The 14305-nt window shown below is 43.5% G+C and overlaps 1 protein-coding gene across 4 annotated transcripts in view; it reads left to right on the plus strand.

Annotated features, from left to right (window-relative positions):
- Nucleotides 1-266: 266 nt before the first annotated feature.
- Nucleotides 267-14305, plus strand: part of ZDHHC14 (zinc finger DHHC-type palmitoyltransferase 14) — a 291222-nt gene continuing 277183 nt past the window's right edge. For 3 of the 4 annotated variants that reach the window (XM_024996593.2, XM_024996594.2, XM_024996595.2), the window contains exon 1: nucleotides 267-1017. In XM_024996593.2, coding sequence (XP_024852361.1) covers nucleotides 773-1017 — 245 coding nt within the window. In that variant the 5' untranslated portion in view covers nucleotides 267-772. The remainder of the gene's footprint in view (nucleotides 1018-14305) is intronic. The other variant, NM_001191179.1, reaches the window with a different exon arrangement.

The raw sequence follows: 14305 nt of genomic DNA on the forward strand, positions 1-14305 counted from the left end.
TCCACCCGCCGCCGCCGCCGCGACCCTCGGGCCGGGCGGCCCCGGCAGCTTCAAGCGGGGGCCGCGGACTCCGCTCGGCTGCCAGGCGCGCCGGCGCGGGGTCGCCGCGCGATCAGCGGCGCCCAGGCTGTCGCCGAGCCCGCTCCCGACAGAATAACGTGCTTGGTTTCCCCACCCACCCCTGGGAGGGGTTGCTGGGGCCGCGAGCGGCCTCCCAGTTTCCATCGCTCTCTCCTGGGGAGGATCCGCCGCCGGGAGGAAGGATTAGAATAAACCTGAACCGCGGCGCAGAAGTGGCTCCCGGGGAAGCCGGCGCCGGGGCCGCCGCCTCGTGTCCCCTCGGGGCGCAGCGCTCGGGGGTCGGCGGGCCGGAGCCCAGGCGCGGCCCGCGGGCCGGGGGCAGCGGGACCGAGCGAGCGGCCGCGCGAGGGGGCGGGCGCGCGGCCCACCGGGGGGCGGCCGGGCAGCCCCCTGCACCCCGCGGGGGCCCCGAGCCCCGGCACGCGGGCTGGACGCGAGCGAGGACCGCCGCCGCGGGCTGCGGGCGAGCCCCGTCCCTCTCGGCAGGGGATCGGGCTATGACAGCTGGGCGCCCCAAAGGGTTAACCTGGGTGTCCTCGGCAAAGTTGTCGCCGAGCCGGGAGCCCGCGTAGGGGCCGCGGCACCAAGGCTCGGGGGGCGGCCCGGCGGCCGGCGGCGGTCGTGGCTCGGCGGGGCCCGCGCGGCCGGGGGGCTGCTGGGGGTGTGCGCCCCCAGCCGGCTGCCCTCGTGGATGCCTCCCGGCGGCGGCGGGCCCATGAAAGACTGCGAGTACAGTCAGATCAGCACCCACAGCTCCTCCCCCATGGAGTCGCCCCACAAGAAGAAGAAAATCGCGGCCCGGAGGAAATGGGAGGTTTTCCCGGGAAGAAACAAGTTCTTCTGCAACGGGAGGATCATGATGGCCCGGCAGACGGGCGTCTTCTACCTGACCCTCGTCCTCATCCTGGTCACTAGCGGACTCTTCTTCGCCTTCGAGTAAGTGGCGGCGAACGCTTCCCCGACGCCTGCACCCCCTTGATCCCTGACCCTCCCCTCGATACTTTCGTTTTCTAGAAGCCTTATCTGTTGTATATCGTTATATAATACAGACAACCCCCCCACCACCACCTTTTTTTTTTTTTCTTTTCTTTCAAAGGTCTGTTTGCTGGTCCGTCCCCAGAGATAATGTAGCTCTGGCTCGGGCTCTAGAAGTGGAGGACAGGGCAGAGGGGGACACTTGGAAGGTGTATCTGCCTTGTTGCTCCCGAGGGTTGAGTGGCACTTTGGCAGGTGGCTGATTCTTGGCGCTAGCCCGATTCCTGGAGTTTGGGGAATAGCAGTCCAGCCCAGATGTAGCCTTCTGTAGGAAGCGGGAAGGAGGTAGATCCATAGAGGGGATCCACAGAGTTGGCTTCCGTTCCTATTCAAGAGCTGTAAGGGCATCATGTTAAACTCGGCTTCCTAAATCTTCTAAACGTCTTTGCTGAATATCGAGAAATCTTGGTTGGTTGAGGTCTCAGAGTGTAGGCCACCCCATGTGGCCTGGAAGGATAATTTCATTTTTCATTCCCCTTTAGATGTTCACTCTTGGTCAACAGTTTCTGATTTACTATCAGGTTTCTAAACGCTTCACTGTTTTTAAAAAAGTTTCAATAAAAAAATGTTCCAAGCAAACACTTTTCCCACCCCTTCCTGATATTTGCAAACAGGTTAAAAAGGAGACTGTAGGCCTGTTTTCAGGAAGAGTATGACACTGCATGGTAACTTCTGACTCCAGAAACAATACTTGGGGACTTTAGAGCTTTAACTGGAAAAAAAAAAAAAAAAGTACATGCATGTCTTCTCTGTTTTCAGGAAAATCAGATTGGCTGGTAGCAACTATCCTCCTGCCAACTAATGAGGGATCTTCTTACTTATTAATAGTGTTAGATAAAGTAGTTTAACCACATTCCAGAATCAATTTCAGTTGCTCTTATTGGGTCCAACATTTGCAATGCAACTTCTTATGTAATTCTTGGTATCTGATGTTCAATGAAACTTGTAGCTACTACTCCCCACCACCATTTAAAAAAAAGCAATATATTTATTGGGGGTTCTTTGCTTTTGCTGTATCCTGGTTATTATGGGGCATGATAATGCTTCCTGCTTCTGTTGGGTAGGGTTCATTAAAACTTTCTGTGTGTATTTACTTTTGTCTCTGATAAGTATTAATAGGCTCTGATTTTTTGCCTGATGTTTGATATTCCAAATGCTGTCTCAGTCAGAAATGGATGACAGTGTAATACTATTCACTTAAAGCCCTCTGACTCTGAGGGGAAGCATTTTGCATCTGAACATTGAGCCACGATGAACAATTTTAACAGGATTGAGTTAGAACAGGTGAGGAGAGAGAGCTCAGATGTAAGCCTCCGCCTCCCCCAGCCTTTCTTTCAGACAGCCCCTCCATTTCTGACTATGCAAAATGCTCAGGTCTCTCCCAGAGGTTTTAACTTTGGTGCACCTTTGAGACTAGCTGGTGGAGTCTGTCGAGGGGACAGAGGGCTGGAGGGTCAGGGTGTGGAGAGGCTTTCCGAATGACCCGAGAAATGCCCTGTTGTTGCTGCTTCTGTTCTCCTTGCCTTCATCCAGAGTCATCCTCTGGTCCTTACAGACCTGGGCAACTGGAGCGAGGGGCCATAGTTTGCAGCAGAGTCGTAACACATTTCGGCACTGACTTGATGATTCCATATGGCTGAACAGAAACGCCATTCTTCTAATGGCGGCTTTCATTACAGGGGGTCCCCTAGACAGTGTTCACTGTGTTCCTAATGTTAACAAAGTTTTCAGTGGATCTGTATTGCCATCTTTGCTCTTTTTAGTAAGGTTAAGAGTGGAGAAAGTGGATGAACTTTGTGATTGCATTGCACAGCTTCAGCCACAAGTGTGTTACATGTAGAATCATGAATATTTCATCTTCTCTAACACAAATCCCCACAGGATGGTTAGGGGTCCCCTCCAGTTATTACTCACCATCTTTTATTTTCTTCTTTTCACACACTGCTTTTTACTAAACCATCATAAATTCATTTCTACTTCTTCATCTCTCTGTGTGTTTCTTCCAAGAGTTCCCCAAAGTCCTCACTAGCAGGTTGTTAGGGATTTTTTTTTCTGCGTCAGTGTTAATGGATGGCTGTAGGAATAAACATGTGCACTGGGATTTTGTTAGCTACTGTCAGCAGCTTCATTTTTAGATCGGCTCTACGTGTATGTGTATCTTTGGTGTCCATGAGCGTCACTTCAATTAGGTGATTTCAGATTTCAAGGAAAGAAGGCTCATCGCAGCGCGAAACCTCGGTTGCGAAAAATCATAGGGCCATTCAAACTATAGAATATTATGCTTTGGCAAGAATATTTGTCCCTGTATTGCTTTTAAGTTCATTACCGTTGGTAATGCCAGAGTGAAATTAATTTGACAGAGTCTCAGAGAACCAATTAGTCACATGCTTGGGAAATGAAATGCCAGTAGACTAACAGAGATCAAGACAGAATGCCAGTTTTGTTTTGCTCATTGTCTGCCCTCCTTCTGCCGTTCCTCAGTTATTTATTGAGCATATACTATGTGGTTGCCTGTTTTGGTGAATTTCATGTCTGGATAACTTTAATATTAGCAGAGTTCCATTTTTAAACATTAGACTCTGTGCTTCTCCATTCTGTCACACGAAGGCAAATATGAAATTTGAAAATAAGACATATAACTTCTAAACTCAGTTTTAGACCTCCTTTTCCTGCAACTCTTCTCCACCCCACCTCTCCTTTCTAACCTTTAGCAGATGGACAGGGAAGTGGACTTCCTGGAATGCAGCAATAGGTATTGATACTGTCTTCAACCCTGGAAGAAAGGCCGGGTAGAATGTTATTCCCAACTTGAAGATGAAGTGACAGAGGCTTGGAAAGCAACTGCCTAAGGTCACACACTAATTAGTGGTGGGGCTTCAGGCAGCAAAGCCTGTGACCCTTCTGATGGTCTGGGCTGCTCCTCTTCCATGTGTAGAATAGTGGTTACAGGTGTGTGTGCATATTGGCCAGACAGATCCCAAGATTCTGCCCAGAAGTATGACCCTAGACACATAATTTGACTCTCCTAAGCCTTAGTTTCCCAGTCTGTTAAATGGGATTAATAATATCGACCGTTAAATGTTGTGAAGATTAAAAGAAGTATATTTAGTACAGCATCTGATATGTACCATCTACTCATTAGATGGTACCTATTATTAGAGAAGGGCTTCCCAGGTGACATTAGTGGTAAAGAACCCACCTGCCAATTCAGGAGACGTAAGAGATGTTGGTTTGATCCCTGGGGAAGATCCCCTGGAGGAAGACATGGCAATCCACTCCAGTATTCTTGCCTGGAGAATCCCATGGACAGAGGATCCTGGTGGGCTATAGTCCATAGATTCAGAAAGAGTCTGACATGACTGAAGCAACTTAGCATGCATTATTAGAGCAATAGCCTCCCAGGGACACTGGTCCCCCTTTCTGAGAACCTGTGAAGGAAGAAGTATGGGGGTTATGAAGCAAGCATGACAGGGATAGCATATTAGGGCTGAAAAAATGTGGAACCATGCAGCCTGCGGTTGAAACAGAGGAGCAGCTTTTGCCCCGCCCCTTTTATCCAGACCCTGAGCAAGAACAGGGGAAACCTCCAAGAAGCAGGGACCGGATTTCATTTCCATTTTTGGAGCTACCATCTCAGAATGGAGAAGACAGAAAGAAAGCAACTAGAAGTCCACCTAAAGCAGCTCTCCAGTCTTTGCCAGTTAGGGCAGGGCTGTTTACCTTTGGGCATCTTTTATCTGACTTATAGAGGGCTGGTCCAAAGTGACAGCATTCCATGGGTGTTTAAGAGGGAAGGGAGGAGGTTGGTTGCAGTGCTATTGAGATGTCTCTCTATTCCTTGCACTTATTGAGGGCTGGCTCATCAGAGACTCTCTGCAGCGTCCTCAGACTCACACCCCCAGAATAGTCATTTGAAAAGATCAGTGAACATTATCAATTTCTTTCTCTCTGACATACACACACACAGCCCACTTTAGAGTTGAAAATTTGAAGGGAAAAAAAGCAAAAGTCTTTGGTCCTAAAGTATTGACCTTTCATAGTCTCTTGATCACCAGGGCAGAAAGGAGGAGATGAACTGGGGTGCACATGATGTTCTTGTTTCCAGGAGCACCCCTTGAGGCCAGGGGAGCAATGCTCAGATCTTGGAGTTGACCGTCCCCTGCTCCTGTGCTGTCACCACGGACAGTTTGGAGATGTTACTAGAGCTGAAGCTGAGATTGCGTTAGCGTTCTTAAATTTCTCCTCACTGAGAAGTCCGTTGGTGATTCTTTAAAAAAAAGTCATGTTTTCTTCTCTCTTGTCGTCCCCTTGCCTTCCTTCCCTTCGTTACTTCCTCTTCCTCCTTCTCCTCCTTTTTTTCCTTTCTTTGGCTCCTCCCCTCTGAAATAACTGGTAAATAATTGGTAGTCACTGGAACTGGAGTCCTGTTTGCCTTGAAGATGGAACAAGAGACTGTCCCCCATAAACAAAAGTGTGATTTCCAATAATAATGTCTCCCTTTTAGATTGGAAATCCTTTATTATCTAGTAGAGGGTACTGCCTTATAATATCTAAAGATAACCCATTCATTATGCGTGATTAACACGTGGAGAAGGAAATGGCAACGAGCTCCAGTACTGTTGCCTGGAGAATCCCATGGACGGAGGAGCCTGGCGGGCCATGGTCCGTGGGGTCGCAGAGAGTCGGACACGACTGAAGTGACTGAGCACGCACGAGACACATAAATTCCGTGGGGATAGGGACTCTGTCTTGTTCACTCGTACTCCCCCAGAATTTATAGTAGCACCTTGTGCATAGCAGGCTCTCAGTAAATATTTATCATTTAATGAAATAATGGTAAAATTGAAACACACTGAAAAACAACTTCTGCGTGCTTTGGTTTTTCATTTTGTAAAGTTGGGAACTTTAATAAAATGTAGAATTAATAATATCTTATAGAACATTTGCCTCAGAAACATTGATTATAATGTAATTCAGAATCAAATATCATCCTTTTTCAAATGCATCAGTTGAAACAGAAGAAATCAAAGATTTTCTTGGTTACTTAGAAACTAATGACAGAGTTGGGATGTTCTCTTCACTAACCAAGATTTCTATTTTTTTTTTCTGTAGGTTTTAACTAAACGCTTTAAACAAACAAAGCACTCTGTGATATATATGAAGGTTACCCAACAACCAGCAGCACCTAGAATAATTTTACGTTTTACAGGGTCTTGACTTTGGATACTTGAATTTATATAATAGGATTCTTAAGAATTCTATCGCCTCCTTATATTTCACTGTTTTCTCTTAGCTAGTGACACCACGTTATGCAAAAAGGACTCCTGTAGGTTCCTATAATAGGGTGATGATCGTCAGTTATTTAATGGGCTGTATCTACATGCATGCTTGCTTGCTCAGTTGTGAACGACTCCTGTGACCCCGTGGACTGTAGCCCACCAGGCTCCTCTGTCCATGGGATTCTCCAGGCAAGAATACTGGAGTGGGTTGTCGTTTTCCTCCTTCAGGAGATCTTCCCAACCCAGGGATCAAACCCACAGCATCTCCTGTGTCTCCTGCATTGCAAGTGGATCCTTTACGCCGCTGAGCCATCAGGGAAGCCTGTGTCTACATAACCTGGAGACTTTTCTTTTGCAGTACAATGCTGCTCATAATTTATTCAAAGCAGAGTTATTATTTCTTAGCAAGGGAACTTAAATTCAGGGTTTCAAGGAAATGTGCTCCTTGTTTTGTAGATGAGGTTGTTAGGAAAGGGAAAATGGTGGTGGTCAATAGATGCTTATGGTCTTCCCAGTGGCTCAGTGGTAAAGAATCCACCTGGCATTGCAGGAGACACAGGAGGTTCGGGTTCGATCCCTGGGTCAGGAAGATGCACTGGAGGAAGAAATGGCAACCCATTCCAGAATTCTTGCCTGGAAAATCCTATGGACAGAGGAGCCTCGTGGGTTATAGTTCATCGCATTACAAAGGGTTGGACATGACTGAGCCCAAAATCAATAGATGCTTTAATTAGATACACCCAGAAATTTGAATCTGATAAAATGTCAGTTGGTTCAAGTAAGAGCTGGGGACCTTCTTAATGCTTTTATTTAGTTCTTCACTAAATATAAAAGTTGGTCCCAATTCAAACTAATTTTTATAAACTGGATGATCTTTCTTCTGTTTACCCCCTGTTTAAAAAATGTAGTATTAGATTGATACAGAAGATTGTATGTAACACACCTGCAAATTTGAAATAAAATATTATAAAGAGCACCCATGAAACTGCCACTCACTCAAGAACCACATTAATATCAGGGCTTCTGAGTATTACATCCTCTGGGTTTCAGCCCAGGGCCATAAATTCCCTGAGGTCATCAGTACCTGAGCTAGTCATTATTAATGCCTTGCCTTTTTACCCTCAAGCTTGTTGAATGTATGCATTCCCCAATAATAGATTGTTTCAGTTCAGTTCAGTTCAGTCGCTCAGTCGTGTCCGACTCTTTGTGACCCCATGAATTGCAGCACATCAGGCCTCCCTGTCCATCACCAACTCCCGGAGTTCACCCAGACCCACGTCCATTGAGTCAATGATGCCATCCAGCCATCTTATCCTCTGTCGTCCCCTTCTCCTCCTGCCCCCAATCCCTCCCAGCATCAGAGTCTTTTCCAATGAGTCAACTCTTCGCATGAGGTGGCCAAAGTACTGGAGTTTCAGCTTTAGCATCATTCCTTCCAAATAACACCGAGGACTGATTTCCTTTAGGATGGACTGGTTGAATCTCCTTGCAGTCCAAGGGACTCTCAAGAGTCTTCTCCAACACCACAGGTCAAAAGCATCAATTCTTCAGCGCTCAGCTTTCTTCACAGTCCAACTCTCACATCCATACATGACTACTGGAAAAACCATAGCCTTGACTAGACGGACCTTTGTTGGCAAAGTAATGTCTCTGCTTTTGAATATGCTCCCTAGGTTGGTCATAACTTTACTTCCAAGGAGTAAGCGTGTTTTAATTTCATGGCTGCAGTCACCATCTGCAGTGATTTTGGAGCCCCAAAAAATAAAGTCTGACTGTTTCCACTGTTTCCCCATTTATTTCCCATGAAGTGATGGGACCAGATGCCATGATCTTCATTTTCTGAATGTTGAGCTTTAAGCCATCTTTTTCACTCTCCTCTTTCACCTTCATCAAGAGGCTTTTTAGTTCCTCTTCACTTTCTGCCATAAGGGTGGTGTCATCTGCATATCTGAGGTTATTGATATTTCTCCCGGCAATCTTGATTCCAGCTTGTGCTTCTTCCAGCCCAGCGTTTCTCATGATGTACTCTGCATATAAGTTAAATAAGCAGGGTGACAATATACAGTCATGACGTACTCCTTTTCCTATTTGGAACCAGTCTGTTGTTCCATGTCCAGTTCTAACTGTTGCTTCCTGACCTGCATTTAGTTTGGCTTATTTTTCTATATAAAAATTTTGAAGGGACTCCCCTGGTGGTCTGGTGGCTAAGGCTCCATGGTCCCAATGCAGGGGGCTCAGGTTCAGTCTCTGAATAGGGAACTAGATTTGCATGTTGCAATTTAGAGTTAGCCTGCTACAACTAAAGATCCTGAATGCTGCAACTAAGACCTGGCACAGCCAAATAAATAAACATAAATATTTAAAAAATGCATATAAATAAAATTTTCTTATATATAGAAAAGTAATGAAAATCTTTTATTTAAAAAAACTCTCCCTCCCTCCTCTCTCCTTCCCTTTTCTGACCTGTTGAAGAGTAAGTTTCAGATGTCATGCTCTTTATATCCATATTTTTCTGCATGTAATTCTTACAAGAAAGGATATTCTCTTATACACACACAGTATTAGTATCCATTTCAGGAAATTTAATATGGGTACGATAGTCTACATTCAAACTTTGCCTCTATCCTAGAACCAGTGGTTAAAGTTTATCATCGTGATATTTGTTTTCTGTTTATCTGTTTTTTTCTCTTTTCTTCCTTCTTGCCTCCTTTTAGATGAATTGCCTATTTTTAGCATTCTATTTTATTTCCTTTAAAAAATGTGGGCTATATTTCTTTGTATTTTTTTTTAGTCGTTGTTTGAGAAATTAGAATATGCATCTTTACTCTTTAATAGTCTGCCTCCAAATAGTAATGTTGAACTTCAAAACTAATATGAGAAACTTATTATAGTTCCACTTCTTTCACCCTTTGACTCTTATTCTCATATAGTTTATATCTGTGTATGATACAAACCCAATAATGTGATTATTTAAAAGCGGTCAGTAGTATTTAAAAGAAACATAAATGTAAATAAATATATATATATAAAATGAATAGACTTTAAAACAAAACCTGTACACGTATATAAAATCTAAAAGACACATACACTTGTACATATATGAAAAAGCGATACTTTTAAGTAGAATTTTGTATTTATTCTCACATATGTACCATTTCTGGTACTGTTTATTTCTTTAAATGCATTATTTCTCTTGGGCCAAAGCGCGTTTTAGCAGTTCTTGTGTGCAGGTCTGCTGGTGACAAGTTCTCTTAGCTTTTGTTTTGATGGTGGTTCTGCCTTCATTTTGAAAGGATGTTTTCACTGGATGTAGAATTCTAGTTTGACAGTTTCTTTTTTTCCTACCAGGACTTTGAAGATGTTAGCCCATTGTCTTCTGGCCTCTTTAATTTCTAAGATAAGTTAGTTTTTATATTTTCTATTTCCCCCTGTATGTAATGGGTGATTTTTTTTTTTCCAGCTGACTTTCTTTTTTCTTTTTTCAACAGTTGAATGAAGACATACTGAGGTGTGGTTTTTCTTATAGGGATCCTGCTTTAGATTTACTAAAGTTTCTTGGATCTGTAGATTGATATCTTGAAGTTTTGGTAACTTTCCGTCCACTGTTTCTTCAAAAATTTTTTGTCCTATTCTCTCTCCTTGCTTGGATCTTCATTAATTTATGCATGATACCATATTATATAGTCCCATACATCTTGGATTTTTATAATTGTTTTACTTTTTTTTTCTCTTTGTGTTTCAGTTTGAATACTTCCTGCTGGTCTGTCTTCAAGTTTACTGATGTTTTTCTCTGCTGTGTCCTGTCTATGATGAGCCCTCTTTGATACCTTACTTTTTGTTCTGAGCATTCCTGTGTTTGAAAAACTAGTTTTTAAACATGAGTTAAGAAGAACAGTTTCCATTCTTCTGCTAAAAATTTCTGTTTGTGTCCATAATTTCTACTGGATCCTTTAACACATTTTTTGTTTTTTGGTAGTTATTTTAGAGTCCTTGCCTTACGATGCAGTATATCATCTCTGGATCCACTTCTTTTGGCTGTTTCTTCTCTTGACTGGGGCTTACAGTTTCTCCCTTCTTTGTGTTCCTCATAATTTTTGATTGCATGCTAGATATTGTGTGTAAAAGAATTGCAGAGGCTTCAGTAACTTAAAAGGGCATGGACTTCTTTCAGGCCAGCAGTGTGTGGGCTGAGTCAGTCTCATTTGTAATTGAAATGGGTGTGACCTTTGGTGAAGCTTTAGTTACATTCATGTAATCACTGACTAGATATTTTGAGGGAAGAATAAGAACTTTCCCTTTAGCAGGGACTGGGATCTGAATCCTGATAAAAACTCTTAATGCTCCACAGCTCAGCACCAGCTTACTGAGCTGTGGGAGATTTGTTTTTCAGGCAAAATGCCAGCTTTTTGGGTTACTGGAGAGCTTTCTTTGTAGTCCTGTCCCTGCGTCTGTACCTAGGACATCTTTTTCTGCCCAGCTGTTTGCTCTCAGCTTTTGAGTGGCTGCTACAGTGCCCTGGGTAAAGGCGTGAAGTGCCTGAGAGAAATTCTTCTCATTTTTCTACGCTCTGACCCCTGCCCTATCCTTGGGAAAGGTCCCATAAGTGTCAGGGCAGATCTTTCGTAAGTGTCCTGCCCCATCCCAAGCTTTTGGTGTAGTCTTGCCTGTATTCGGTGATGATCCACAGGGAAGAGTTGGCTGGTGGTACAGACCTACTCTGTGGCTGAGTCTCCTTGGAATTCGAATCCATATAGCAGTCCACATGTGGCCATTAGCCTGGTTAAAATTTTGCTGGTTTTTCCTTAACTCCTGTTTATGGTGGATTCCTGTTCTCCCTGCCATTTGGTAGGAATGAAATCTACTCTTGGCCTTTTTTTTCTTTGGGGATGGGCTTGACACATTTATACTTCTTTGCATCCTCAGCTCCCTGATATATTTTAAAAACTGTGCTTTTGTAGCTAATCTGGCTTACTCTCATTGACAGAGTGGGAGTGATTGCTCTTACAACTTTCAACTTGTGATTTTTTTTTTAACGTAATGTTGTGTTTCTCAGATTCATTTATGTTGTTGTACATCTATGTAATTAGTTTTTATTGCTTAAATATTTGGTTTGTATACATATGCTCAATTTATTCATCATACTCTTTCTAATATTTCTTTGACTTCTCACTGGTTCTTGGCATTTACTTTCACTTTATAGAATATGCAAGACTGCCTCCGCATAGGCTTTGATTTCTTCTGAAGGGTGTCCTGGCACTGCCTGTGATATCTAGACCCAAATGTTTAGGTCTGGGTAACAGAGAGTTTAGCATGGGATGCATTCTGTTATGCTTCTACATGATGATATTAATAAAATATTTATAAAAGTGATAAATCATGACTATCAATTAACCATTGAAGTTGTATACAATTAAGAGCAAGGTTTAAAGAAATATACATCCTTACTATTTGACCTAAGTAGTGCAGTGGTAAAGAATCTGCCTGCTAATGCAGGAGACACAAAAGAGGTGGGTTCAATCCCTGGGCTGGGAAGATCCCCTATTGTAGGAGATGGCTACCCAGTATTTTTGCCTGGAAAATTCCATGGACAGAGGAGCCTGGTGGGCTGCAGTCCATGGGGTTGCAAAGAGTCAGATATGATTGAGTATACAGGTATATGATGAGTGAGGTACTTAATCACAGATTTTATCTTCATCATCATAGTTTGATGCTAGTTTTTAATAGATTTCAAGAGAAAGCTTTAGGTTTTCCCCCCTCATTTACAACACTCTAGGTTTGGAAGCTCTTCCCTGATCTCATGCCTGACTTAGACACAGCCCCTCAGAGGACTTGTAGTTAAGATTCTGTTATTGACCTCTTCTCATGTAGCTGCTTTTCTTTGACAGTCCTGATAGAAGGATTTCTGACTGAACCTGCCAGCCCTCCCTGCTCTTATAGACTCTTTGGTCTCCCTGCTCTACTTGAAAGAGAAAAGTCTTTTCCCCTTTCGTGATCGGCCCAGAATGAAGGGAAACGTGATGGCTGTGTGTGTGTGTGTGTGTGTGTGTGTCTCCTTTTCTCTGGACTCCATTTCTCCAGGCGGTAGAGGTTGTCCTCTCCTTCATTTAGGCTTGTTTTGATCCCTTCCTCCTTTACCCTTCCTCTGAGAGCTGTCCTGCCATTCAAATGGACTTCCCCGTCCCCTAGAGAGTTTGGAAGTCGACTTGCTTTCAAGGGAGACTGTTTTATTTTAGAACATTTTAAACATGTTTGACCAGAACCAACTATTAAGAAATGTGAATTTCCATACATCTTCAAACTGGGCTTTCAGAACTTCTGACTTCAGAGGCCAACTGCCTGGTCTTTCTTCTGAGAACCATCAGAAGGTGACCAGGCTGGGTAGGGTGGCTGATAGAGGAGGGTGTAGCCAACGGTCTCGGGGGCTGGGGATGTGGTCTGCCTGGAGATAGTCTTATCAGTGGGGGAGTGGCTGGCTGTCCCTCTCATTTGGGAAAGAGCTTAAGCTTTAGAGTCTGCTCTCTTTTGGTAGCTTTCAGGTGCTTCTGATGAAAACAGAGGAATAGCTTATTTTAACACAAAACACTGGAGTCTGTGAGAGGCGTTAGTTCCACTTGCTGTGATGGAAAATTACTGCGTCTCCTTGTACAGATAGCAGAAATAGGTTGGGTCCCCACAGTGTGTGTTCCTGGCTATTTCCTTGACAAAATCCAGTGTCCTTCCTCCCCGCGCCACCCTCCCCCCTCCCCCGCCGGCCAGTTTTTCTTTTTCTTTTTCTCTCAGTGGTATAAGAGTGTGTGACTATTTTTTTTTTCTCTCTCTCCTTTTTTTTTTTTAAAAAAACTTTTATTTATTTATTTTTGGCTGGGCTGGGTCTGCATGCTGCGTGGGCTTTGCTCTAACTGCGGTACGTGGGTTTCCCATTGCAGCAGTTCTCTTACTGTGAAGCACAGGCGTGTCTCGGGCGTGCAGGCTTCAGCAGTTGCAGCTCCTGGACTCTGGAGAGCAGCCTCAATAGTTATGGCGTGAGGGCTCCGTTGGCATGTGGCATCTTCCCGGATCAGGTATTGAATCCGTGTCTCCCGCATTGGCAGGCGAATTCTTTACCACTGAGCCACCAGGGAAGCCCAGTGATCTGATCTTTCAGCTTATATAATCAATGGCACTTGTTGTCTTGAATGGTACTGTTTTGGGGTTTTTAATGCTGTGAATTTCCCATCCATCCCTTCTTGATGGCAGATAAGGGCATACTTGAACATATAAGCCAAAGTGAGGTTAAATTCTGCAGCTCTATATAGTCTGTTGGTCTTTCTACCCAGGGAGAAGAATTCTGTACTCAGGTTGTCTCACACCTATCAACTTGATATAAATTTCCCTGCTCCTTTTTAAGATAGTGAGCCATGCAAATTAAACTCCAGAATGGTCCCAACACACACATTCAAATGATGATTTCTACTCTGTTCAGGAGAGCTGCTGAGTTCATGTTTATGTACCTATTCCATTAGCTTTAAGCATATTTTGCATAGAATATTTCAAAAGGTATGCTCTTGTCTTTTAAAAAATAAATAGATACTGAAAGACAACTCTGTCACAAAATTATTATTTAGTCAGGATTAACACTGAGTAACATTGTGTAACAAGAACCTTTTTGGCTCAAAATAAAAAAATGGTAAAAACTATTACTTAGAATTATTAATTATGCCTTTATGGAAATAGGAAGCTATTATATTATATATTTATATATATATTTTTTTTAATGTGGGCCATTTTTAAAGTTTTTATTGAATTTGTCACAATATTGCTTCTGTTGTTTATGTTCTGGTTTTTTGACCTTGAAGCATGTGGGACCTTACCTCCTCCACCAAGCGACTGAAAATACCCCCCCTGCATTCTATTTTCATTTAGAAGTTGAA

This window comes from Bos taurus, chromosome 9 (assembly GCF_002263795.3).
Source record: "Bos taurus isolate L1 Dominette 01449 registration number 42190680 breed Hereford chromosome 9, ARS-UCD2.0, whole genome shotgun sequence".
In the NCBI taxonomy this organism is placed as follows: Eukaryota; Metazoa; Chordata; class Mammalia; order Artiodactyla; family Bovidae; genus Bos; species Bos taurus.